At 62.4% G+C, this 21,220-nt stretch overlaps 3 protein-coding genes across 7 annotated transcripts; all 3 read left to right on the top strand.

Annotated features, from left to right (window-relative positions):
- Positions 1-20: 20 nt before the first annotated feature.
- Positions 21-17,494, top strand: CDHR5 (cadherin related family member 5). 2 transcript variants are annotated; one of them, XM_037039223.1, is made up of 16 exons: positions 21-463; positions 11,884-12,059; positions 12,378-12,428; positions 13,479-13,571; positions 13,673-13,774; positions 13,872-13,982; positions 14,082-14,252; positions 14,768-14,858; positions 15,003-15,106; positions 15,208-15,408; positions 15,499-15,612; positions 15,688-15,772; positions 15,867-16,124; positions 16,556-16,710; positions 16,979-17,074; positions 17,111-17,494. In XM_037039223.1, the coding sequence occupies exons 1-16, from the start codon at positions 91-93 to the stop codon at positions 17,453-17,455; spliced, it is 2,526 nt and encodes an 841-aa protein (XP_036895118.1). In that variant the 5' UTR covers positions 21-90; the 3' UTR covers positions 17,456-17,494. The 2 variants fall into 2 exon arrangements, with proteins under 2 accessions (XP_036895118.1, XP_036895119.1); XM_037039224.1 differs by lacking the exon at positions 21-463 and adding an exon at positions 11,466-11,802.
- Positions 9,148-10,535, top strand: SCT (secretin). Its single transcript, XM_037039244.1, has 4 exons — positions 9,148-9,706; positions 9,804-9,905; positions 10,029-10,121; positions 10,325-10,535. Exons 1-4 carry the CDS (start codon positions 9,624-9,626, stop codon positions 10,440-10,442), a joined length of 396 nt encoding a protein of 131 aa, XP_036895139.1. The 5' UTR covers positions 9,148-9,623; the 3' UTR covers positions 10,443-10,535.
- A 689-nt stretch (positions 17,495-18,183) lies between the features above and the next one.
- Positions 18,184-21,183, top strand: IRF7 (interferon regulatory factor 7). 4 transcript variants are annotated; one of them, XM_037039234.1, is made up of 10 exons: positions 18,184-18,275; positions 18,500-18,780; positions 18,859-19,021; positions 19,102-19,312; positions 19,563-19,618; positions 19,708-19,924; positions 20,044-20,130; positions 20,194-20,712; positions 20,792-20,909; positions 20,988-21,183. In XM_037039234.1, the coding sequence occupies exons 2-10, from the start codon at positions 18,761-18,763 to the stop codon at positions 21,142-21,144; spliced, it is 1,548 nt and encodes a 515-aa protein (XP_036895129.1). In that variant the 5' UTR covers positions 18,184-18,275; positions 18,500-18,760; the 3' UTR covers positions 21,145-21,183. The 4 variants fall into 4 exon arrangements, with proteins under 4 accessions (XP_036895129.1, XP_036895128.1, XP_036895130.1 ...); XM_037039233.1 differs by having other exon boundaries at positions 19,560-19,618; XM_037039235.1 differs by having other exon boundaries at positions 19,560-19,618; positions 20,044-20,131; positions 20,207-20,712.
- The last annotated feature ends 37 nt before the right edge of the window (positions 21,184-21,220 follow it).

The raw sequence follows: 21,220 nt of genomic DNA, 5'->3' as shown, positions 1-21,220 counted from the left end.
CTCGCCACGAAGTAGTTGGTGGGAGTCCGCAGGGCGCGCTCGGCCGCCACGCTCACGCACACTAGCGAGTTCCCCGCGAGCACCGAGCCGATGAGCAGCACGCCCCCCACCAGTGCCGCCGCAGCCCCCGGCCCCGCCAGCCCCGCCGGTGACCCTGCACCTCTGTCCACGACAGGCCCGCGCCCCGCCATCAGCTCCCCAGCATCCGCGGCGCTGCGATTCCCCATGGCGCCCCGGCCCTGTGCGCCCCGGCGGGCGCTCAGCACCGCGGACAGCGCCCAGGTCGCAACCTCAGGAACCCCGCCCCTCGGGCACGCCCCAGTCGGGCCTTGGTCCCGCTCGATCCGCCCCAGCTGGACGGGCCCCGGGGCGCTCCGGGGCGCACCCTGTATTTGCCCATCTTGGACTTTGGCGCGGAGGGGACCGCCCGGCAGAACAATGAAACAGCCAAGGGAGATGCGAGGTGAGCGGGGCGGTTGGCAGGGGCGGCCTGGCTCCCGGTTGGTGGGGGTGTCCTGCGTCTGCGCCCAGAGAAAGTCAGAGATGGAAGGTGGGCCGGACCACGCCCCAAGGCGCCCGAGCACCCACGCCAGCGCGGAGATCCCCGGGTTCCCACATGCGCCCAGGTGGGTCTTCTCCTTCCAGGGACACTCCTGGAGGCACCTCAAGGCGTTGACTGGGCCGGTTCTCACTCCACCCTGTTCATGTGGTGTGGGAAGACTTACTTCTCGGCCGGCCCTCCAGAGTTGTCGCCAGGAGCCCTGGCTCCCTGCAGGCCCTCAGTTCTCAGACACCACCCCTGTGGGCCCCGGAGGACCCCTGGTGCCTGAGGCACAAGGACCACCCTACCCCTTCCTCATAGACCCCTAGGAGCCCACCCCTGCACGCCCTGGTGTGTCCCCCACAACCACTGCAGACTGCGTCCCACTCCAGGAAGCAGCCTCTGCCTGGTGCCTGGGACCACCCTGAGCCGCTGCCCAACCCTCCATCCTCCAGGGGGACCGCTGAATGGTTCAACACCCCTGTCCACTCCATCACCCTGGAGGCTGTGACCCTGAGCAAGCATGTGCCCCGCCCCGCCCCCCCAGGCTGGGATAGGGACCCTGGAAATGGTGCCAACCCCTCAGCTTCCCACCGCCTCCCTCGAGGTGACCTGAGTCGGGGCTCAGTGGGCTGGTCGCAGAGAAAAGCAAAGCCCTAGGGAGAACCTCCCTGAGCCTGGGTCCCTCATGCATGCAGGTGAGGCCGCCCCGTGCAGCTGCCAGGGCTCTGCGGGCCCCGGGGTTTGGGCACCACAGGCACGCTGGCTCCACCGCACAAGACAGGGACCCCTCCCTTCCCCCCACTGTCTGGGGTGCGTTTCGTGGCAGGGGATGCACTTTCCCTGAAGTGCTGGAGTGAGCTCCCGGAGCGAGGCCAGGGCCCGGGCTCTCCTTTGCTGGGCAGACTTTAACCATGAAGTCAGCTGTCTCCCGAGGGACCGGTCCGTGTCACGTGGGTTTCCGCAGTCGGGCCTGGCACCGTGCATAGCGTCCCCCGCCATCTTCACAGCCGCAAGTTCTCTGGTGACGACGCCCCGGCAGCCCTTTCATCACGGTGTTTGTACGTTGTGTCTTCAACTCTCGGTCAGTCTTGCTAGATGCTCATCAACTTTGTGGGTCTTTTCAAAGAAACAGCTTGTGGTTTTACGGGTTTTTCCATTAGTTGTGTGGGTTTGTGTTCAGTTTCCTCGGTCTCTGCTGTGGATGGCTTCCCTTCTTCTGCTTCCTTTGTGCTCAATGTGCCCTTTCCCTAGTCTCCTTTGTTTGCTTTAANCCCCGCCATCTTCACAGCCGCAAGGTCTCTGGTGACGACGCCCCGGCGGCCCTTTCATCACGGTGTTTGTACGTTGTGTCTTCAACTCTCCGTCAGTCTTGCTAGATGCTCATCAACTTTGTGGGTCTTTTCAAAGAAACAGCTTGTGGTTTTACGGGTTTTTCCATTAGTTGTGTGGGTTTGTGTTCAGTTTCCTCGGTCTCTGCTGTGGATGGCTTCCCTTCTTCTGCTTCCTTTGTGCTCAATGTGCCCTTTCCCTAGTCTCCTTTGTTTGCTTTAAGAGAGAGAGGAAGGGAAGTGATGGACTGCTTGCCATACTGGCCCTGACCAGGGGCGGAACCTGCAACCCAGGCCTGTGCCCCAGGTGAGAGCCAAGCCCGCGCCATTTTGGTCCGGGGGACGGCACTCCAACCCACTGAGCCGCACTGCTCAGGGCCCTTCCCTAGTTTCTTAGGGCCACTTACTTCAGGCACCCCTCTTCCAACACAAGCTTTCAGGCTACAGATCCCCCTTGGAATCCCCCTCGGACACATCCCACAGGTCTCGGTGTTTTCAAGTATGTTCAGGTGGAAACACCCCCCACTTACCCTGAGTAACATGGGTTACTTAGAACGATGCTGTTTAATTTCCAAATGCAGCCCCGCCTATCCCAGAACCCTTGATCTAAACCTCATGCCTCTTTGAAAACTAACTCAAGATGAATCACAGATTTGAATACGAACCTAAAACTATAAAACTTTTGGAAGAAAACCTTTGTGACCAGGACTTAAGCAAAGAGATTTTTAGATGTGGTACCAAAAAACCTGATTTACGGCCCTGGCTGGTGTGGCTCAGCGGGCAGGCTAGCGAACCACAGGGTCACCGGTTCAATTCCCAGTCAGGACACATGCCTGGGTTTCGAGCCAGGTCCCCAGTAGGGGGCACTCAAGAGGCAACCACACATGGATGTTTCTCTCCCTCTCTTTCTCCTTTCCTTCCCCTCTCTCTACAAATTTTTTTTTTAAAGCATGGTTTACAATTTTTTTAAAAAAACAGATAAATGGGACTTCCTTAAAATTAAAAACTTCCAGCCACAGAAGAGAACAAAAAATCCTAGCAAATTAGCTGTATACAAAATACATAAAGGACTTTCAAAATTCAAGAGGAGTGAGCCCTGGCCCAATGGCTTTGTTGGTCGGAGTGTCGTTCAGTGAGCCAGAAAGGTTACAAGTTCAATCCCTGGTCAGGGCACATACCTAGGTTTTGGGTGCAGTGCCCAGTCGGGGCACAGATGCAAGGCAACTTTCTCTCTCTCTCTCCCCTCCCCCTCTCCTCTCTCCAAAATCAATAAACAGAGATTCTTTTGACTTGTGGCCAAGATGGAGGTGTAGGTGGACACACGGTGCCTCCTCGCACAACCAAAAGAAGGACAACAACAAATTTAAAAACCAAAACCAACCAGAACTGACAGAAAATCGAACTGTCAACCAAGGAGTTAAAAAAGAAACACTTACCCAGCCGGGCAGCCGGGCGGAGAGGGCTTGTGGTCAGGGAGGCAGCGGGTTGCAGACCAGGTGGTCCCACATTTAGATAAATGGGGAGGGACACCTGGGGAGCGAGACAGACCCACAACCCAGGATCCCAGCACAGGGAAATAAAGCCTCAAACCTCTGACTGAAAACACCCGTGGGGGTGGAGGCGGCAGCGGGAGGAACTCCCAGGCTCACAGCAGATTTCACTGGAGAGACCCACAGGGTCCTAGAATGTACACAAGCCCACCCACCCGGGAATCAGCACCAGAAGGGCCCAGTTTGCTTGGGGAAAGCGGGGGAAGTGACTGAAATCCGGCAGAGAGTGGAGCAAGTGCCATTGTTCCCTCTCGGACCCTCCCCAGTACAGCGTGACGACGCAGCCACGTGGGTTGGCCTGCCCTGGTGAACACCTAAGGCTCCGCCCCTTACTACATGCGCAGACAAAAAAAAGAAAGAAAGAAAAAAGAAAATGGCCCAAATGAAAGAACAGATCAAAGCTCCAGCAAAAACAGAACTAAGCAATGTAGAGACAGCCATCCTATCAGAAGCACAGTTTAAAACATTAGTGATCAGGATGCTTGCAGAATTGGTTGAGGATGGTCACAAACTACATGAAAAAATGAAGGCTACGCTAAGTGAAATAAAGGAAAATGTACAGGGAACCAACAGTGACAGGAAGGAAACTGGGACTCAAATCAACAGTGTGGACCAGAAGGAAGATGGAAACATCCAGCCAGAAAAGAATGAAGAAACAAGAATTCAAGAAAATGAGGAGAGGCTTAGGCACCTATGGGACAACTTTAAACGTTCCAACATCCGAATCACAAGTGTGCTAGAAGAAGAGCAAGAAATTGGAAACTTATTTGAAAAAAATAATGAAGGAGAACTTCCCCAGCCTGGCAAAGGAAATAGACTTCCAGGAAGTCCAGGAAGCTCAGAGAGTCCCAAAGGAGGTGGACCCAAGGAGGAACACACCAAGGCCCATCATAATTACATTAGCCAAGATTAAAGATAAGCAGAGAATCTTAAAAACAGCAAGAGAAAAGGAGATGGTTACCTACAAAGGAGTTTCTCTCAGCTGATTTCTCAAAAGAAACCTTACAGGCAAGAAGGGGCTAGAAAGAAGTATTCCAAGTCATGAAAGACAAGGACCTCCATCCAAGATGACTCTATCCAGCAAAGCTTTCATTTAGAATGGAAGGGCAGATAGAGTGCTTCCCAGATAAGGTCAAGTTCGAGGAGTTCATCATCACCAAGCCCTTATTATATGAAATGTTATAAGCCCTTCTAAGAAAAAGAAGATAAAAATATGAACAGTAAAATGACAACAAACTCACAGTTATTAACAACTGAACCTAAAACAAAAACAAAAAAACAAATAAGCAAACAAGTAGAACAGGAACAGAGCCACAGAAATGGAGAGCACATGGAGGGTTACCAGCAGGGGAGTGGGAGGGGGACAGAGGGGGGAGAAGGTACGGAGAATAAGTAGCATAGACGGTGGGTAGAAAACAGACAGGGGGAGGCTAAGAATAGTACAGGAAATGGAGAAGCCAAAGAACTTGTATGTAGGACCCATGGACATGAACTAAGGGGGGGAGGAATGTGGGTGGGAGGAGGTGTGCAGGGCGGAGGGGAGTGAAGGGGAGTGAAGGGGGGAAATGGGACAACTGTAATAGTATAATCAATAAAAATATCTTAAAAATAAAATAGAATCAATAAACATGTCCTTGGTTGAGGATTAAAAAACCAACAAACTCAACAGTAATGACATCACGAGAGAGAACTCCAGATCAAAATTCCTTAGGGATCCAGACACAGAACCCCTCAACAAGCCTGAGCCAGCCGTACCCAGCAGCCTTTGTTAAAGGGCGGGCGCCGCGCCCCGGGGAGACGGGCAGGGGCCGACCCCACCAACAAACCCGGTCAGGGGTGTGTGGCGCCTGAACAGAGCAGAGGGGAAGCCCATTACACTGTCTCCGTGGGAGCAGAACACGCGTTTGACAAAATCCAACACTTCCATGTAAAAATAAGCTCGATAAGCGAAGACTAGAAAGCGACTCCCTCAATGTAATAAAGGTCACGTGTGGAGAACACGTGTAACACGTGGCCGACGTCACACAGGGATGAGACGGGGGGCTTCCCTCCAAGGTCAGGGGCAGACAGGGCAGCCCCTTCTCGGCACTTTAGTTGGCCTGGCCCTGAGCGTTCTAGTCCCAGCGGGAGGCAGGAAAGCAAGGAAAGGCGTCCACAGTTGGCAAGGAGAAAGCAAAGCAGTTTCTGCTTGCAGGTGTTCCCGTGTGTAGACGATCGGAAAAGCCACGAACCCTGTCAGAACTAATAACCAAGTTCAGCAAAGTTGCAGAATATCAGTGAACATGTAAAAGTTAGTTACATTACTGTGCATTAGAAATGAATAATCAAAAAATCAAGTTAAGAAAATTATTCAGCCCTGACTGGCGTGGCTCAGTGGATTGAATACTGGCCTTCGAACCAAGGGGTTGTTGGTTCGATTCCCAGTCAGGGCACAGGCCTGGGTTTGCAGGCCAGGTCCCCAGTAGGGGGCGCTCAGGAGGCAACCACACGTTGATGTTTCTCTTCCTCTCTTTCTACTTCCCTTCTCCTCTCTTTAAAAATAAATAAATCAAATCTTCAAAAGATTTTTTTTTGGAAAAAAATCATTCATTGCATCGAAAAGAACAAAATAACAGGGATGCGTTTAACCAAGGAGGTGAAAGACCCGGGGCCTGAAGGCCACACAGCGCTGCTGGGAGAGCGTAAAGAAGACCTGGCCAAGGGGCTCAGTGTTCACGGGCCCACTGGCCAGACGTTTCCTTGCCCCGTGGGCTCGGAAGTTGAACGCTCACTGTCAAACCCCTAACAACTTGTTTTTTTAATGGAACAGCTGGTCCCACAGTCCGTAGCAAATGGTGAGGAACTCACATAACCAATGAATCTGGGGAAAGACGAGCCGGAGCCCCTCCCACGCCAGGAGCACCTCGAGCCCCAGGTCTGTGTCCGGGACCCACGAGACTGCGGCTGGGAGGCAGGGCGCTGGCGGTTCCTCCACGGGCCTCTTAAGCAGGAGGCAAAACCCTCAGATACACGGATGTGTAGCCTTGTTAATGTTCAGACTTGTCTCCCTGAGCCCACAGCCGTGCCCACCAGGCCCCCACTCGGGAAGGCCTCTCCAAAGCGGAGGGGTGGGGCCTCAGCCCCAAGCCCCACAGAGGCCTGTGCCCCAACCCTGCACCCCCCCAAGCTGGGCTCTTGCCTGCTGGGATTCAACAACTCAGCTTTCCTGATCAACAGGGGCCCTTGGGGGGGTCTCGTCAGCGGCCGGGGGCCTTCGGCGGACAGTCCTTATCTCTTCAAGATGTACAGTGTGTCCTTACAGACGAAATCATACAATTTCCGCCATCTGCTCCAAAATCAATTTTGAAAAAAACAGAGAGGAAGTAGATGGGGTCGATACGCCTGGTCATAAACTGCTGAAGCTGAGTTCGTGATGCGGTTTCTTCTACTCCTGTAGGTTGGAAATTCTCCGTCACACTACGCAAGTGGGTTTTCTCTCTCTAGTCCTAAGCGGGGTGCCGCTAAGGTCACAACAAGGTCAGCAGGCTACCGTGTGGCCAGGCTCATGCCCCGAAAGCGTCCCTGGCGGTCCCCAGGACCGTGGCTGCCAGGAGGCAGGAAGGGCGCAGCGGTCACCGGGAGCGGAAAAAGCCTTCTCTCCCGTGTCCACCTGCCACAGCCTGGTCTGGAACGAAGGGTAGATAAGACTAACTTGAACCCACGCTTAAATCTTGGCTAGAGCGGAGAAGGCGTGGAGCGTATCTGCTGAGCTTTGCTCACTCAGAGAGGGAAGCAGTGAACTAAATCCTCGGCTGTGTGGAGGTTTCCTTCCCACATTCTACGCTGGAGAAATGAAGTGTCTTGTGCGTAGAACCCGGGACGCTGAACTGGCATCACTAGGACCCTGGACGGAGCGGTCTGGTCTCAAGAACTGTTGACAGAGGTGGACCCGGCGGCGGCCATCCTGGGCAGCCCTGGGACCGGGGCTGGCTCGCCATCGCCTGTGGGCTACACGGCAGGGTGTCCTTGTAGTCTGTCTACTGGTTCCAAGTACTGTCCCCCTGGGAGGGGAGGGGAGGGGAGGGCTGCACGGAACTCCGCAGGCCATCTCTTTCTGGGTCCCAGTTGCCCAGTGGGGCATGGAAAAGCCTGGACGCACCATTGTACTGCCCACGCTTCTGCACGGCCGCGTGTTGGTGAGGACACAGGAAAACCTCAGCAGCAGGGACCGTGGGTGACAGCCCTTCCTGGTGAGATGAAGGCAGTCACAGAATCCAAGTGACCGGTACGCACAGGACACAGCCTCTCCCTGGCCTCAGCCCTCCACCTGTGTCTCTTGGTAGTGACTGCCTGCGACCTCATGCAGGTGTGGCCCAGGTTGCCTTGGCTTTGGGTGTGACCGCAGAGGGGCACCTGGAGGCAGTTCTCTCAGGGAGACAGAGCGTCCTGTTCCTTGACAACTGTAGTGCCTACATGCATCTATCCATCTGCCAAAATTCAGTTTTTACTGTATATGGACTTCCCTGTAAACTGACTTTTAAAGCCAGTCTTGCCATAGGTGAATCGCTTTAAAAATAGGAAGATGTTGCTTGGCTGGTGAGGCTCAGTGGATTGAGTGATGACCTGCGAACCAAGGGTCGCTGCTTCGATTCCCAGTCAGGGCACAGGCCTGGGTTTCGGGCCAGGTCCTCAGTAGGGGGCCCAGGAGAGGCAACCACACACTGATGTTTCTCTCCCTCCCTCCCCCTCTCTCTGAAAATAAGTCAACAAAATAGTTAAAAGATTTGTCTGTTTACTTGAGCTAAGAAGGTCAACCAGTTAAGTTGGTACCAGGAACGTTTCCATGAATGTGTGGAATTAGTCAATGGTGTAAAAATTTAGAATTTAATCTGCCAAGTTTGTGCAAGACCAAGTCCCAGCAGCTGTTTACAAATGCACGTAAGAAAGCAGCAGGGAGGCCCCACGTCACACCCCGTGGAATGACTCGAGTCCGGAGCCTGGACACCGGCAGGCGCTAGGGGACCCGGAGCGGCAGGAAGCTCACCCACTGCGGCCGGGAATGCAGACCGGCAGCCCCTGAGGGAGACGGAACCCAACTCACTCTGGCACCCAGCCACCGTGCCCCTTGGCACTGACCCAGAGGGGCTGAACGCCGACGCCCATGCCCGCACAAAAACCTGCACACGGTGTTTACGGCAGCAGCTTCCTAACCGCAAAACTGGGAAGGGACCAGACGCCCTTCGGGAGGTGATGGGTGGCCAAGCTGTGGTCCACCCAGACGGCGGACTATGAACTCAGGGCGGAAAAGAAACGAGCTACGGGGTCATGAACAGCGTGGAGGAAACGTAAACGCATATTCCTGAGTGAGAGGAGCCACCCTGAAAAGGCTGCAGAGGGTCCGATGCCACCTCCACGATGCTCTGGAAAAGGCAAAACTATGGAAAAGTAAAAAGCTCTGTGGTTGCTGACCTGGGGGAGGGCAGGGGGGAGCAGGTGGAGCCCAGAGGGTTCCGGGGCCTGGGACCACTCCGAGTGAGGCGGTATCGTGGACACGGGTGGAGTCACATGTGCCCAAAGCCAGAGGGACCCTCGTGCCAGCCACGGGCTTAGTCGTGTGCCGATTGGGGTCCATCCGCCGCGCGCTGCGGCGCCGGCCCGAAGTGCAGGGCCCAGGGGAGGCCGCGGGCGGGGCTCCGTCCTTCGAGTCAGATGTCCGCCTAAAGCGGCTCTTACAGAAGTCCGCTGATTGTATTAAAACGTCTGTGGAGTTTAACGCGACCACTACTAGTTCACGGCTTCATTTACCAGCTCAGTCCCCCACCGGTTAAGCCCCAGGGACCCAGCTGCCCCCGCTTCCTCCCAGTCTTCCGGCGTCTCCACCGCAGATCGCCCCGCGCACGACCCGCTGACCTGGGGTCGCCGCACCTGGCGTCCAGCCGGGACCCCCGCCCCGAGCCCACCTCGGAGGCTCTGAGGCCTTGCACAGGCGGTTCCCGCGCGCCTCCCCCGCCCGCCCCAGCCCGCCTTGGGGCGCCAACTCGGCGGGACGACAGATGGGGGGGCGGCCCCGACCTTCCCGCGGATCGATGGCGCGCGGCCTGGGCTGCGCGGGGCGGAGGCGCTGCTGACGCCCCCGGCCCGCCCCGCACCCGGGCGCCGCTATAAGGGCCGCGCGGGGCTGAAGCCGCGGCAGCAGCGCTCAGCACCCCTGGCGCGCCCACCATGGCCCCCCGGGCCCTGCTGCTGCTGCTGCTGCTGCTGACGCCGCTGCTCCGGGGCTGCGCCGCGCGCCCCGCGCCCCGCAGGTGAGCTGCACCGCTCCCGCCCACCCTCGCGGCCCCGCGTCCGCCGCAGTCCCCGCCTGGCCCTCACGCGCCCGCCGCCCCGCCGCCCCCTCCGTAGGGCCCCGCGACACTCAGACGGGACGTTCACCAGCGAGCTCAGTCGCCTGCGGGAGAGCGCAGGGCTGCAGCGGCTGCTCCAGGGCCTGGTGGGGAAGCGCAGGTGAGCGCGGCTGTGCCTGCGGCGGGGGCGCACGGAGGGGACAGTCTGGCATGCGGGTGCCCCTCGCCTCAGCAGTATCCACCCCCAACTCCAGGACTCATTCTAATTTGGGGTGGGGGGCAGTGAGCAGGACACAGAGAACCGCACGTCCTGGTCCGAGTCCTCTGGGGGCCCCGTCTGCCTGCTGTGGTCCAACACGCCGGCCCTGACGGCCTGGTGAGCAGCCCCCTGGGGTGCCCCTCAGAGCTCCTTCCCCAGACCCTTCCCCGAGTCCCCTGGGGTCAGAGGGAGGCACCCTGGCCAGGGCCAGGAACTGGACAGCCGTGGCCCAGGGGCCTGGAGAGTGAAACTGGGCCGGTTGGGGAGGTGGGTGGGCCTCCGTCTTCCGGCCCCAGCCCCTGACCTGGCTCTCTCCACAGGGTGCCTCCGGGGGTCCCCCTAGACCAGGCCTGGTCTCCCTGGCTGCCTCAAGGACTGGGAGCCAAGGTCATGGTTCCAGACCTGGCTGTGTCTGCTGAGCCCCCCAGGAGTCCCTGAGGACGCAGCAGCCCCCCTCCATGGACCAGGGGAGCCTGGGTGGGAGGCAGGTGGGGTTGCCCTTGGCACCAATAAAGGAAGAATTCAGACCCAGGCCTGATGAGCTCCCTGCATGCGTCGCCCTGGTACCACTGAGGCAGCCGGACAGTCGGAGGGAGAGGGGCCGTCCACGGCGTTCACCCACGGGCACGCCCAGCTGCCCTTTAAACTGGGAAGCCAGCGGGAGCCTCCCCTTCCCAGTCCCTTATCTCTGGCATCAGGGCCACCTCCCCAGGGCCCCGCCCGCACCCCCATCACCCACTCCGGGGCTCTGAGGGGGGGTGAGCCTGAGGAGGTGAGGAGGCCCAGGATGGGCGGAAGCTGGGGAGGGGACATCCAGGAGCCCTGGCTCCCCGTCTAGGCCGCATGGTCTTGGACAGCAGGGTGACCAGCTGAGGCCCGGCCACCGAGGACGCCGCAGGGGGTGCCGGGGGCTGCAGGGGTCACAGCACAGGGATGGCAGCAGCTTGGGGACGGTGCTCAGCACCCCCACCCGACCCACCGGGCAGCCTCTCCTTGGGTGCTGGGCTTGGGCCAGGCTAGGGCAGTTGGGGGCCAGCATCACCTCACTCCTGCACCAGAGCCCTTGGGAGCCCAGGAGCCCAGGGTCCCCCGAAGCCCCATCATTGTCGTGAATGTGCCACCTCCACCTGGAGGGAGCTGGCTTGCTTCTGGCGCTGGTGGGCGAGTCCCCAGGACACAAGCAGCCAGTTCTTCTAGACAGGGATGGGGGTGTGGGGAGAGCAGGCTGCCGGAGGGGAACCCAGGGTCCAAGCCCCAGGCGCTGCCTTCCGAGTTACCCTGAGATGACTCTGCCAGGAGCAGAGGGGGGCTGGTGTGGGGGCAGCAGGACACACCGGAGCCAGAGCCGGCCCCCCCCAGCCCTCTCTTTCTGGCCCTGAAGGGCCCCCGAGACCGGCGGCACCACCCACCCCCGGGCTCAGGGTGCGCCGAGCGTTTTCTGAGCCCCTTTCTGCCTCAGGTCTTGGCACCTGAGGGCTGAGCCCAGTGGGCCCTTGCACTTGATCCGGCTCCCGTCCCGTAACCACAGGCCGGGTGCTTGGCCCGCGGCCTGCGGGAGCCCCCTTGCTGGAGGCCAGTCCGACGTAAACGGTCATAAAGTAAGGCGGTGCCGGCAGGGGCGAAGGTCGGCAGGCAGAGGCAGCAAAGGCCTGCTGCCGGGAGGCCCGGAAGACGGTCAGACACCAGGCGGGCTGCGACCCTCCCGGACGCCCCGAGATGGGGGCTTGGGCCCTGCTGCTGGGGGCTTGGGCCCTGCTGCTGCCGCTGCTCCCAGACGCTGCCCAGGCGCAGGCGCAGGGTGTGTGGCTGGGGTGGGTGGGTCGGGCAGTCGGAGGAGGTAGGGAGGCACTGACCGCTCCCTTCCCCCGACACTCTCCAGCCTGCTCTGTGAGCCCGAATGTCTTCGAAATCGAGGAGAACACAAAGCTCACCGGTCCCCTGGCGAACATCTCCGTCCCCGAGGGCCAGCAGGTGACCCTCGGATCCTCGTCCACCCCCTTCGCGTTCCGGATCCAGGGGACCCAGCTGTTTCTCAATGTGACTCCTGACTATGAGGTGCGGATGGCAGGCCTGGGGCGGCGCCTGGGGGCTAGAGGGGGCTGACCCTCCGTGGGACCCGTGTGCAGAAGGGCCCTGTGCCCCAGGCAGCAGCCCTTCTCGGGCCCCAAGGCCGGGTCCAGGGCAGGCCGGAGGGGACTGGGGCCCTTGGAGGACAAAGCTGCCTGGGACCCCGACGCCCTCTGGACTCGACATGGACGCCGGGCCCTGGGTGGGCACCTGTCCCTCCCTCAGCCTCTGTCTCCCTCACCCGTGAGCCTGGCCAGTGCTGCAGCCAGCTGGGCAGGGGACCCCTGACACTTGTCCCCCCCACAGGAGAACACAGTGCTGGAGGCACACCTCGAGTGCAGAAGAGGGAACATTCTGGTGAGCCCGACCCTGTGCGCCCTGGGGGATCCCTCACCCTGTGCTGTCAGAGTCCCTCCCCAGTGACTTCACCGAACACACTTCTCAAGTGTCAAGTGTCGCCCTGAGCTGGCAACACCCACACACCCTCCAGCTAGACTGCCCTGAGAGGAGGCCCCACTGTCCCCGTTCCCCTTCCCCATCTCCTTCTGTAAGCAAAGCCGCTGGCTCTGCCCGAAGCTAGAGCCCCGATGTCCACCCCCACGCGCGTCTTGGCCACCAGCATCTCCTTTCTGGAACCTTCCAACGGCTCCACTAACTTCGCCCTCGGTCTCGCCCTCACTGAGGGTCTGCCCAGAACTCCCGGCTGCTTTCTCACTCAGAGTCAAAGCCAAGTGTGTTACTGGGGGGAGCACTCGGACCCCTCACGTCCAATTCCCTGGTGCAGAGCCAGCCCTCACCCACACACCTCGAGTCCCGAGGTGTCTTCAACGGGGGGGGGGGGGGAACAGCAGAGGCACAGAAGTGTGGCCGCCCCCCTCACTGTGCCTTGGCCCAGCCGTGAGCCACGCCCCTTTGGTTCCTGAGCCCTCAGCACCCCAGCAGACAGCACCTTGCCCCTCCCACAAGTCCCAGGGCGTCTCCAAAGATGAGTTCACTTCTGGCGCAAGGGAGGTCCCTGTGGTCTCACCTGACGAAAGTGGGCTCTTGGTGCCCCAGCACCCTGGGCGGTGCCCACTGCCCCAGAGTCACAGACTTGGTCACAGCCGCCCACCAGGGCGGGGAGGGGGGCCTCTGGGCTGGTGTCTCCCCGAGTCTCTCCACCCAGGGCCCCCTTTCCCTCCTCTTTTCCTGAGGTTCACGTGGCAAGATGGGGGCTTGTCCGGCACCGCCCTCACCTGCAGTTCACGGGTGGGCCCTCAGCAGGCGCTGTTCCTCTCCAATGTCCTGCAGGCCGCTCTGCCCCCGTGACCCTGCCGGAGCAGACAGCTTGGTCCTGCAACTGAGCAGGGCCACCAGAGCGGCGCGGGGGGGCCGTGGGGAGGAGGCTGACCACCCCCGTCCCCCCAGGTGGCCCAGCAGAAGGTGCTTGTCCTTGTGCTGGATGTCAATGACAACCCGCCCAGGTTCCCCTTCGAGGTCTTGGTCGAGCTGGTGTCGGAGGTGAGTGTTCGTTCGCGGTGCAGTGGGCCGGGGGGCCTAGCCCCAGGGACGGGTCCATGGGGTCAGGGGTGTGGCCAGACCAACCCCCCTCCATCCCCCAGGACACTAAAGTGAACACCACTGTCATCCCTGAGACGAAGCTGCAGGCCACGGACCTGGACAAAGATGACATCTTGTTCTACACCCTCCAGGAAGTGACCCCGGTCAGCAACGCCATCCCCTGCCCCACCCCCACCCCAACTCGGGGCGCCCCATCATCTCTGCACCCTCCTAGGTCTCAGCTCAGCCCCATCTCTCCAGGGTGCCGGTGACTTATTCTCCTTGGTGGGTGTGAACCTCCCTGCTGTGCGGCTGGACCAGCCACTGGACTTCGACAGGCATCAGAACATGACCTTGCAGCTGCTGGTGCGGGTGAGCAAGCCGCAGCCCTCGAGCCGAGTCCGGCCCCTGGAGTCCCTGCCGGAGTTGCCCCAGCCCCCCAGGCTAATAGTCAGGGCCCTGGGGTTGCAGGACACTCAGGAGGAGGACGCAGTGCCTAGCCACACGGCCACGGCCACCCTGGTCCTGGAGGTGCAGCCCGCCGACCTGCGGCCACCCTGGTTCCTGCCTTGCGTCTACGAAGACTCTCACTTCTGCCTCTCAGCCCAGTACCGGGGGGCCGTGCCCACAGGCCACAGACTGGTACTGGGGCCTTTTCTGGGCAGTGCCACGTCCAGAGCTGGGGGAGGCTCATGGTGGGCACTGAGGGTGGGGCCTGGGTGCCGTGGGGCCGTGTGTGGCTGGGGTTTTTAAAGGAACGTGAGTGCTGCTTTGCAGACCGATCTCACCAGCCCCGTGCTCCTGAGTGGGGAGCAGACCCCCCGGATTCCCGTGAGGCGGGCGGGGGGGCTGCAGGGGGCTAAGACACTGGGGAATGGGCGGGGCTCCGGGGGCTGCCTGTCCCTTCTCCCAACACCCGCGCCAGAGAGCAGGGGTCCAGACCTTCACCCGTGAGCTGCCCCATCCCCCGTGGTGCCGCCTTCTGAGACATTCAGTGTTCAGAACCGTCCAATGTCCTTGGACAAAGCAACTCATCCCAATGAGTCCAAAGGAGCGTGAGGGAATCCTGGCTGGACAGCAGGCCTGCCGGACGCTCAGGCCACCCAAGAGGGGCCTCACGCCAGCCTGCGGACCCCCTTTTCTCTGGGTCCCCACAGCCATCCCCCCTCATCCTGCGGCCTGGGCCCATCTATGCCGTGGATGGGGACTGGGGCATCAACCAGCGAATCATCTACAGCCTCGTGAGAAGTGAGTGGGGGGCCAGCCCAGCCCCTCCTGCATGACCCTCAGGCCCCAGGCCACCCCCACTGTGGGCAAGGAGACCCCAGGGTACCGGCCACTCGGGCAGAGCCAGCTGGGACCCTGGGCCAAACCCTCCTGCCACCCTCCCAGGACAGGGGAACGAAGACGGCACTTTTGTCATCAGTGCTGATTCGGGCAACCTCACCATGACCAAGAGCATCTCCAGTCCCCAGACCTTCATTTTGCTGGTCAAGGTGTGTCCCCTGGCCAGATCTCTAAGAACCCTTCCCAAGCCTCAGGCTGCAGGGTTCTCCCTTGAAGGATCCACTGGTCACGGCTGCCTCCCTCCCACCAGGGCGAGCAGGAGGACCACGCCCGCTACTCGATGACCCAGGTCACCGTGGAGGCCCGTGACGCCTCGGGGAGCCCGCCTCACTTCCCTCAGAACCTGTACCGTGGCACCGTGTCTCTGGGCTCTGGTGTGGGCGTGGTGGTCAAGGATGCAGCTGCCCCCTCCCAGCCTCTGCGGATCTGGGCCCAGGACCCGGAGTTCCCAGTAGGCACCGCCTGGCCCCCCCGTGTGGAATAGGTTGGGGGTCACAGGGGCAGCCTGGGCCCGGGGCCCACTGGGGCTGTCTCTGTGTAGGACCTCAACTCGGCCATCACGTACCGAGTCACCAACAACTCCAACTTCCGAATGAATGGAGAGGAGGTGCTGACGGCCACCCAGCTGGTGCAGGCTGGGATCTTCTATGCAGAGGTGGGGACAGGCAGCATCTCCCAGGGACGGGGCTTAAAGAGGGACCTAAGAGGGACAAGCCCCATCCTGCCCCAGGTGGAGGCCACCAACACAGTGACATCGGGCACAGAGGCTACAGTCCTGGAGGTCGAAGTCATTGAGCTGCAGCCCACCACGACAGGTGGGCCTCCTGGGCCTGGGCAAGCCTCAGGGAGGGCCTTTTGTCTCGGCATGCCAGGGACAGAGGCAAACCCCTCTGTGTCCCTGGTCCCCAGGCCCTCCTGGCTCCCCAACACCTACAGATGCTGGAAGAACAACCCGGCCCATGAGCAGCTCCACTTCGGAAGCCCCCAGGCCCCCCGGGCCTTCCCAGGGAACCCCCACGACCATCCCTGGGGGGTCCGCTGGCCCACGCCCTCCCACAGGCACAACCCTGAGGCCACCCACCTTGTCCACACCTGGGGGACCCTCCACTGAGAGAACGAGCACCTCCCCCTCGCCCAGTGGGAGCTCAACACAGATGTCAAACCCAGGTACCTCTCAGATGGCACCCCGTGGGCCCAGAGGATGCTCCCCCCCCCGGGGGCAGCGCCCCCCTGGCCTGAAGCCACCCGCCTGCTCTTTGACATGTGACACTGGGTGGCCTTGAAGTCATGGCAGAGCAGGGTCCCTGCTGACTATGAAGTCCGGGGGGTGGCGTGCCCTGGTCTGGGGGAGACAGGTCCTGGGGGGCCCAATAAGGTATATTGGGAGTGCATGGAGAGTGGGCCAGAGGCCAGATTTGGGGTGCAATGAAGCCCACAGTTCCCAGACCACCCATGCCACTAGCCCTGGCCCTGCCCTCACCTCCCATCCTGTGGTGTCAGACACCTGCCCCAGCCCGTTCATTCCCCTCCCTCCCTGCAATGTCCTGGGGAGCACAGAAGCGCTGGGACTGGTGGAAGCTTTGGCGGGGTCCCTCCAGGTGGCAGCCCCACGGACCGGCGCTTCTCCGTGAGGGAGATGGCGGCCCTGGGCGGGGTGCTGGGCGCGCTGCTGCTGCTGGCCATCATTGCGCTGGCGGTCCTGATCCGCAAGCACTACGGGCCCCGACTGCAGTGCTGCTCCAGCAAAGCGCCGGTGAGGCCTTGGCCGTGGGGACGGGGTGGGGCAGGGACGGAAGTGAAGGCGCAGAGGTGGGATGTAAGGGCGAGGACAGAGTGGTGGCAAGGTGGTGGGGCGGAGGCTGCAGGTGGGAGGCCCGGAGCCAGCGGGGCTGGAGGGCAGGGGTGAGGAGGGTGGGGAGGGCCTGGGGGGGGTGGGGGCAGAGAGCAGCAGAGGGCTGGGGGCCATCTCTGTCCAAGCTCGGAGGTCCCTGTGGACGCCCTGACCCCCTGCTCCTCCCCAGGAGCCCCAGGGCTTTGACAACAAGGCCTTCCTCGAGGACCACAGTGAGGCTAGCTGGGCGCCCGCCCCCAGCACCCTGGCCAAGGTCCCGGCCGAGGTCCCGGCCGAGGTCTCGTCCGAGGTCTCGCCCGAGGTCTCGCCCGAGCCTCCGAAGCTGGAGCCGATGTTGTCCATGTTGCCCGCCCCTGCGCCCTCCAGCCCCATCCCCGAGTCCCCCGCGGTGGCCCGGGACGAGGGCGGACCCGCGGGCGTGCGGTCCATCCTGACCAAGGAGCGGCGGCCGGAGGGAGGCTACAAGGCCGTATGGTTCGGCGAGAACATCGGGGCGGAAGCCGACGTGGTGGTGCTGAACGCGCCCACCTCGGACGCGGACCGTGCCAGCGACTCGGGCAGCCAGGGTAGTGGCGACGAAGGTGACGGAGCCTCGGTCCCGGACCCGTCCCCCTTCCAGTCCATCGACGACTCCACCTACATCTAGCGCCCCCAGCGGAGCAGGATCCCAGCGGCTGCCCCGCCCCCACCCTCCCCTCCCCTCCCCCCCCGCACCCCGAACCGCGCTTCGCTGAATAAAGTGACTGTTCCGAATCTCGAATCTCCGAGACGCTCGCGAGTCAGGGTGGGCGGGGGGATCCCTCCCCTGGGCGTTGGGGCACCGATTCCCGTAAACCACCTGCCGCAGGGCTTCCTGAGCCGGCCTCAGTTGGCGCGGAGGTTCCTCTCCCGGGGCAACCGGGGCGGAGGAGGGCGCCTGCCCTGGGGCCCCCTCCCGACCAGACGCGGACATTCTGGGCCTGGGGGAGGCTCAGGAGCGCCCTCGCTGGGCACTCGTAGTGCACGGCGCCGGGACCTTCCGGGGGCACAGCCTGCGTCCCTGTGGGGGCCAGTGAGGGCAGGAAACACCTAGGCGCCCGGACGGTGGCCTGCGGAGAGGGGTGGGACGCCGCCCAGTGTGACGGGAGTCAGGAGCAGGGATCAGACCATGGGCGGTGGGGGGCCGGCGGGACCAGGCACACCTGCCGCCCCTCCGCGAGGCCCACGCCACTGACCGCAGCCGGCGTGCGCGCCCTCACCGGAGAGCCTGGACACGCCCCGGGGCTCACACCACGCGCACCCCGCATCCCGCCCGGCACAGACCGCCGCAACACGTGACCCCCTCAGCAGCACCTGACACCCTCGGCTCCACTTCGGCTCCGCAGCGCCCCGCCCCCGCCCCGCCCCCTGGTCGTCCCAGCATAAAAACGCCGGCTCCCGGCTTCTCTGCGAAGCCAAACTTCCCGCGCCGGCGGCTCCGGTCCCAGGTACGCACGATCCCTGCCCACGCGGAGCCAGAGAGGCAGCTCCTGGTTCAAGGCGGAGGCGGCGAGGGTCGCTGGCACGGGCGGGGGGTGGTGGGTGGTTGGGACGGGGACGCGCTAGCCTCGCGTGGGGTGGAGGGTTAGGTTTCGTTTTCCCGCGATTCGCGGCTTCGCGGTTTCACTTTCCCGGTGCCAGGCCCTCCAGTGGCTTCCCATCCTGTCTGCAGGGCCCGACCTGCGCATCCCCCAGGTCAGGACTCTGGCTCAACATCTGTGACTTCACGTGTGCGCCCAGCCACATCTGTACTCACACCCATCGCCACCTTTGCCGAGAAATCCACACCTGGGCAACGTCGTGGCTGTAAGCCCTCGACCCGCATCTGTGACCCCAACGCCTGTAACGACTGGGCCACCCTGTGACACCTGGCTGCGCTTCTGTGGCGGCCCCAGAGCTACCCCCGCCCCGCCGGTGGGACCAGCTGACTACCATGGCTGCGGACCCCAAGAGGTGAGAGCGGGCTGCCTGCCCGCGCCGGGCCAGCCCAGTGTGCCCGGTGCCCCGACCCACTGGCTGCTCCATCCGCAGGGGGGCCCCGCGGGTGCTCTTCGCAGACTGGCTTCTTGGTGAGGTCAGCAGCGGCCGCTATGAGGGGCTGCGGTGGCTGGACGCGGCCCGCACGTTCTTCCGCGTACCCTGGAAGCACTTCGCCCGCAAGGACCTGGGCGAGGCAGATTCCCGTATCTTCAAGGTGGGACCCCACCCAGCCCAGGATGGGAGGGTCGGCTGGGCCCGTGCCCCCAGGCCCACACCCTCCGTTTCCCTCCCCAGGCCTGGGCCGTGGCCCGTGGCAGGTGGCCGCCCAGCAGAGGCGCAGGAGACCCTCCAGCTGCTGCTGAGGGCTTGCTCCGGGCCAGCTGGAAGACCAACTTCCGCTGTGCCCTGGACAGCACGAAGCGTTTCGTGATGCTGCAAGACAACTCAGGAGACCCCACCGACCCGCACAAGGTGTTTGCTCTCCGATCTGCCCAGGGCCTAAGAGGTGAGCAGCGGGGAAGCTGAAGGTCAGGGCAGAGGGCGGCGCCGTGTGGAGTGCTGGGGCGTTGTGCCTTCCAGGGGAACCTACTGGGCTCCGTGGTTCTAGACACTGATGCAGGAAAGGATGGTACCAGGTGGGAGGGGCATGCTGGGGAGGGAGCTGATGGGGCCTGTTGGGACTGGGGGAGGGGACATGGGTCAGCTTTGGTGTCTCAGGTTCCCTCGCTGCCCCCACCCCACTTCTCCCTCAGAGGGTCCAGGCACCAACCAGGGGGAGGACAAGGACCTTGAAGACACCCCACCCAGGAGGGTAAGGCTGCCCTGCCCTCCCCGCTCCTGGGAGGGCGCTGCCCCCTCGCTGGGCTGCGGGCTGCTTATGCTGGCACTACCCCCCTGCAGGATGGGTTGCCTGGGCGGAGCCTGGCAGGAGGTGCCACGGAGAGTCTGGGGCCCAGACCAGCCAGCCTAAGCCCCCTGCCCTGCACCCCGTGCCCTCTCCCGGGCCCAGCGGACCACTCGGAGGACCTCCTGCTTCAGGCCCTCCAGCAGAGCTGCCTGGAGGACCAGCTGATGGAAGCTGTGCGGCGGGTAGACCCGGGCCCTCCAGAGGCTTCTGGTGAGGGGCTGTGTCAGACAGGGGTGCTCTGCCCTGGAGGGGTCTGTGCGAGGGGAAGGGAAGAAGGGCGGGTGCTGGCCAGGCTGAGACAGTGCAGTGATCCTGGTCCTTGTGCCTAGGTCCAGAGCTCCCCACTGAGATGTACTTTCCATGGGCTGTGGAGGGGGCCCGTAGCCCCAGGTCACAGCTCCAGGCCCAGATGACAGGTGAGAGGAGCCGGGGATGCGTATGTGGAGGGGGAGGGGTTGGGAAGCCAGGTGCCAGCTCAGGCCTTCCTCCCACCACAGCCCCAGAGACCTGGCAGCTCCCTCTGGAGGTGGAGCCGTGCACCGAACCCACCCTGAGCGCCTGCACCCAGATGGGGGGGGCCCCCTGCTCAGCACTGCAGCCCCACACAGAGCCTGGCTCGGGGGCCCTGCACGTGACCATCCTGTACAAGGGCCGGACAGTGCTGCAGCAGGTGGTCGGGCGCCCAAGCTGCGTGCTCCTGTACGGGCCACCGGACCCCGTGGCTCAGGCCCTGGCGCCACAGCTGGTGGCCTTCCCCAGCCCAGCGGAGCTCCCGGACCAGAAGCAGCTGCAGTACACGGAGAAGCTGCTGCAGCACGTGGCCCCGGGCCTGCAGCTCGACCTTCGGGGGTCTGAGCTGTGGGCCCGGCGTGGGGGCAAGTGCAAGGTCTACTGGGAGGTGGGCAGCCCCCTGGGCTCAGACAGCCCCTCTAGCCCCGCCCGCCTGCTGCAGAGGAACTGCGACACCCTCATCTTCGACTTTGGCACCTTCTTCAGAGGTCAGTGATGCGCCATCCTGGGGTTGATGTCCTCCCCACACCGCCCCGCCCCGCCCCTCACCAGAGCCACATCCTGCAGAGCTGGTGGAGTTCCGGGCTCGCCGGCGCCAGGGATCCCCACACTACACCATCTACCTGGGCTTTGGACAGGACCTGTCGGCCGGGAGGCCCAAGGAGAGGAGCCTGGTCCTGGTGAAGGTGAGGTGCAGGCCCCAGGCAGGGGAGGCCAGCTGCCCTAGTCCGCCCCGGCTCACTGTGCCCCCCCCCCCCCCCCCGCTGGAGCCCTGGCTGTGCCGCATGCACCTGGAGGGCGCCCAGCGCGAAGGTGCATCCTCCCTGGACAGCAGCAGCCTCGATCTCTGCCTGTCCAGTTTCAACAGTCTGTTTGAGGACCTGGAGCACTTCCTGATGGAGGTGGAGCAGGCGGCCTAGGGCAGCCCCCCCAGTGTAATAAAAAGGACCACGAATTGGTGCTGGCCTCCTGTTCTGGGGGAGCTCGGGGCAGGGT

Source organism: Sturnira hondurensis, unplaced genomic scaffold, assembly GCF_014824575.4.
Source record: "Sturnira hondurensis isolate 20B ecotype Veracruz unplaced genomic scaffold, ASM1482457v3 Scaffold0025325, whole genome shotgun sequence".
Taxonomy (NCBI): Eukaryota; Metazoa; Chordata; class Mammalia; order Chiroptera; family Phyllostomidae; genus Sturnira; species Sturnira hondurensis.
This window is presented reverse-complemented; position numbering and strand designations above follow the sequence as displayed.

Coding starts and splice junctions, on each gene's coding strand:
- CDHR5 (XM_037039223.1), top strand. CDS start 91: ATGAGCAGCACGCCCCCCACCAGTGCCGCCGCAGCCCCCGGCCCCGCC. Junction 12,060..12,377: donor ATGTGACTCCTGACTATGAG/GTGCGGATGGCA, acceptor TCCCCCCCACAG/GAGAACACAGTGCTGGAGGC. Junction 15,409..15,498: donor CCCAGGACCCGGAGTTCCCA/GTAGGCACCGCC, acceptor GTCTCTGTGTAG/GACCTCAACTCGGCCATCAC.
- SCT (XM_037039244.1), top strand. CDS start 9,624: ATGGCCCCCCGGGCCCTGCTGCTGCTGCTGCTGCTGCTGACGCCGCTG. Junction 9,707..9,803: donor GCGCGCCCCGCGCCCCGCAG/GTGAGCTGCACC, acceptor CCCCCTCCGTAG/GGCCCCGCGACACTCAGACG. Junction 9,906..10,028: donor GGCCTGGTGGGGAAGCGCAG/GTGAGCGCGGCT, acceptor GGTGGGGGGCAG/TGAGCAGGACACAGAGAACC.
- IRF7 (XM_037039233.1), top strand. CDS start 18,761: ATGGCTGCGGACCCCAAGAG. Junction 19,619..19,707: donor AAGACACCCCACCCAGGAGG/GTAAGGCTGCCC, acceptor ACCCCCCTGCAG/GATGGGTTGCCTGGGCGGAG. Junction 19,925..20,043: donor GGGCCCTCCAGAGGCTTCTG/GTGAGGGGCTGT, acceptor CCTTGTGCCTAG/GTCCAGAGCTCCCCACTGAG.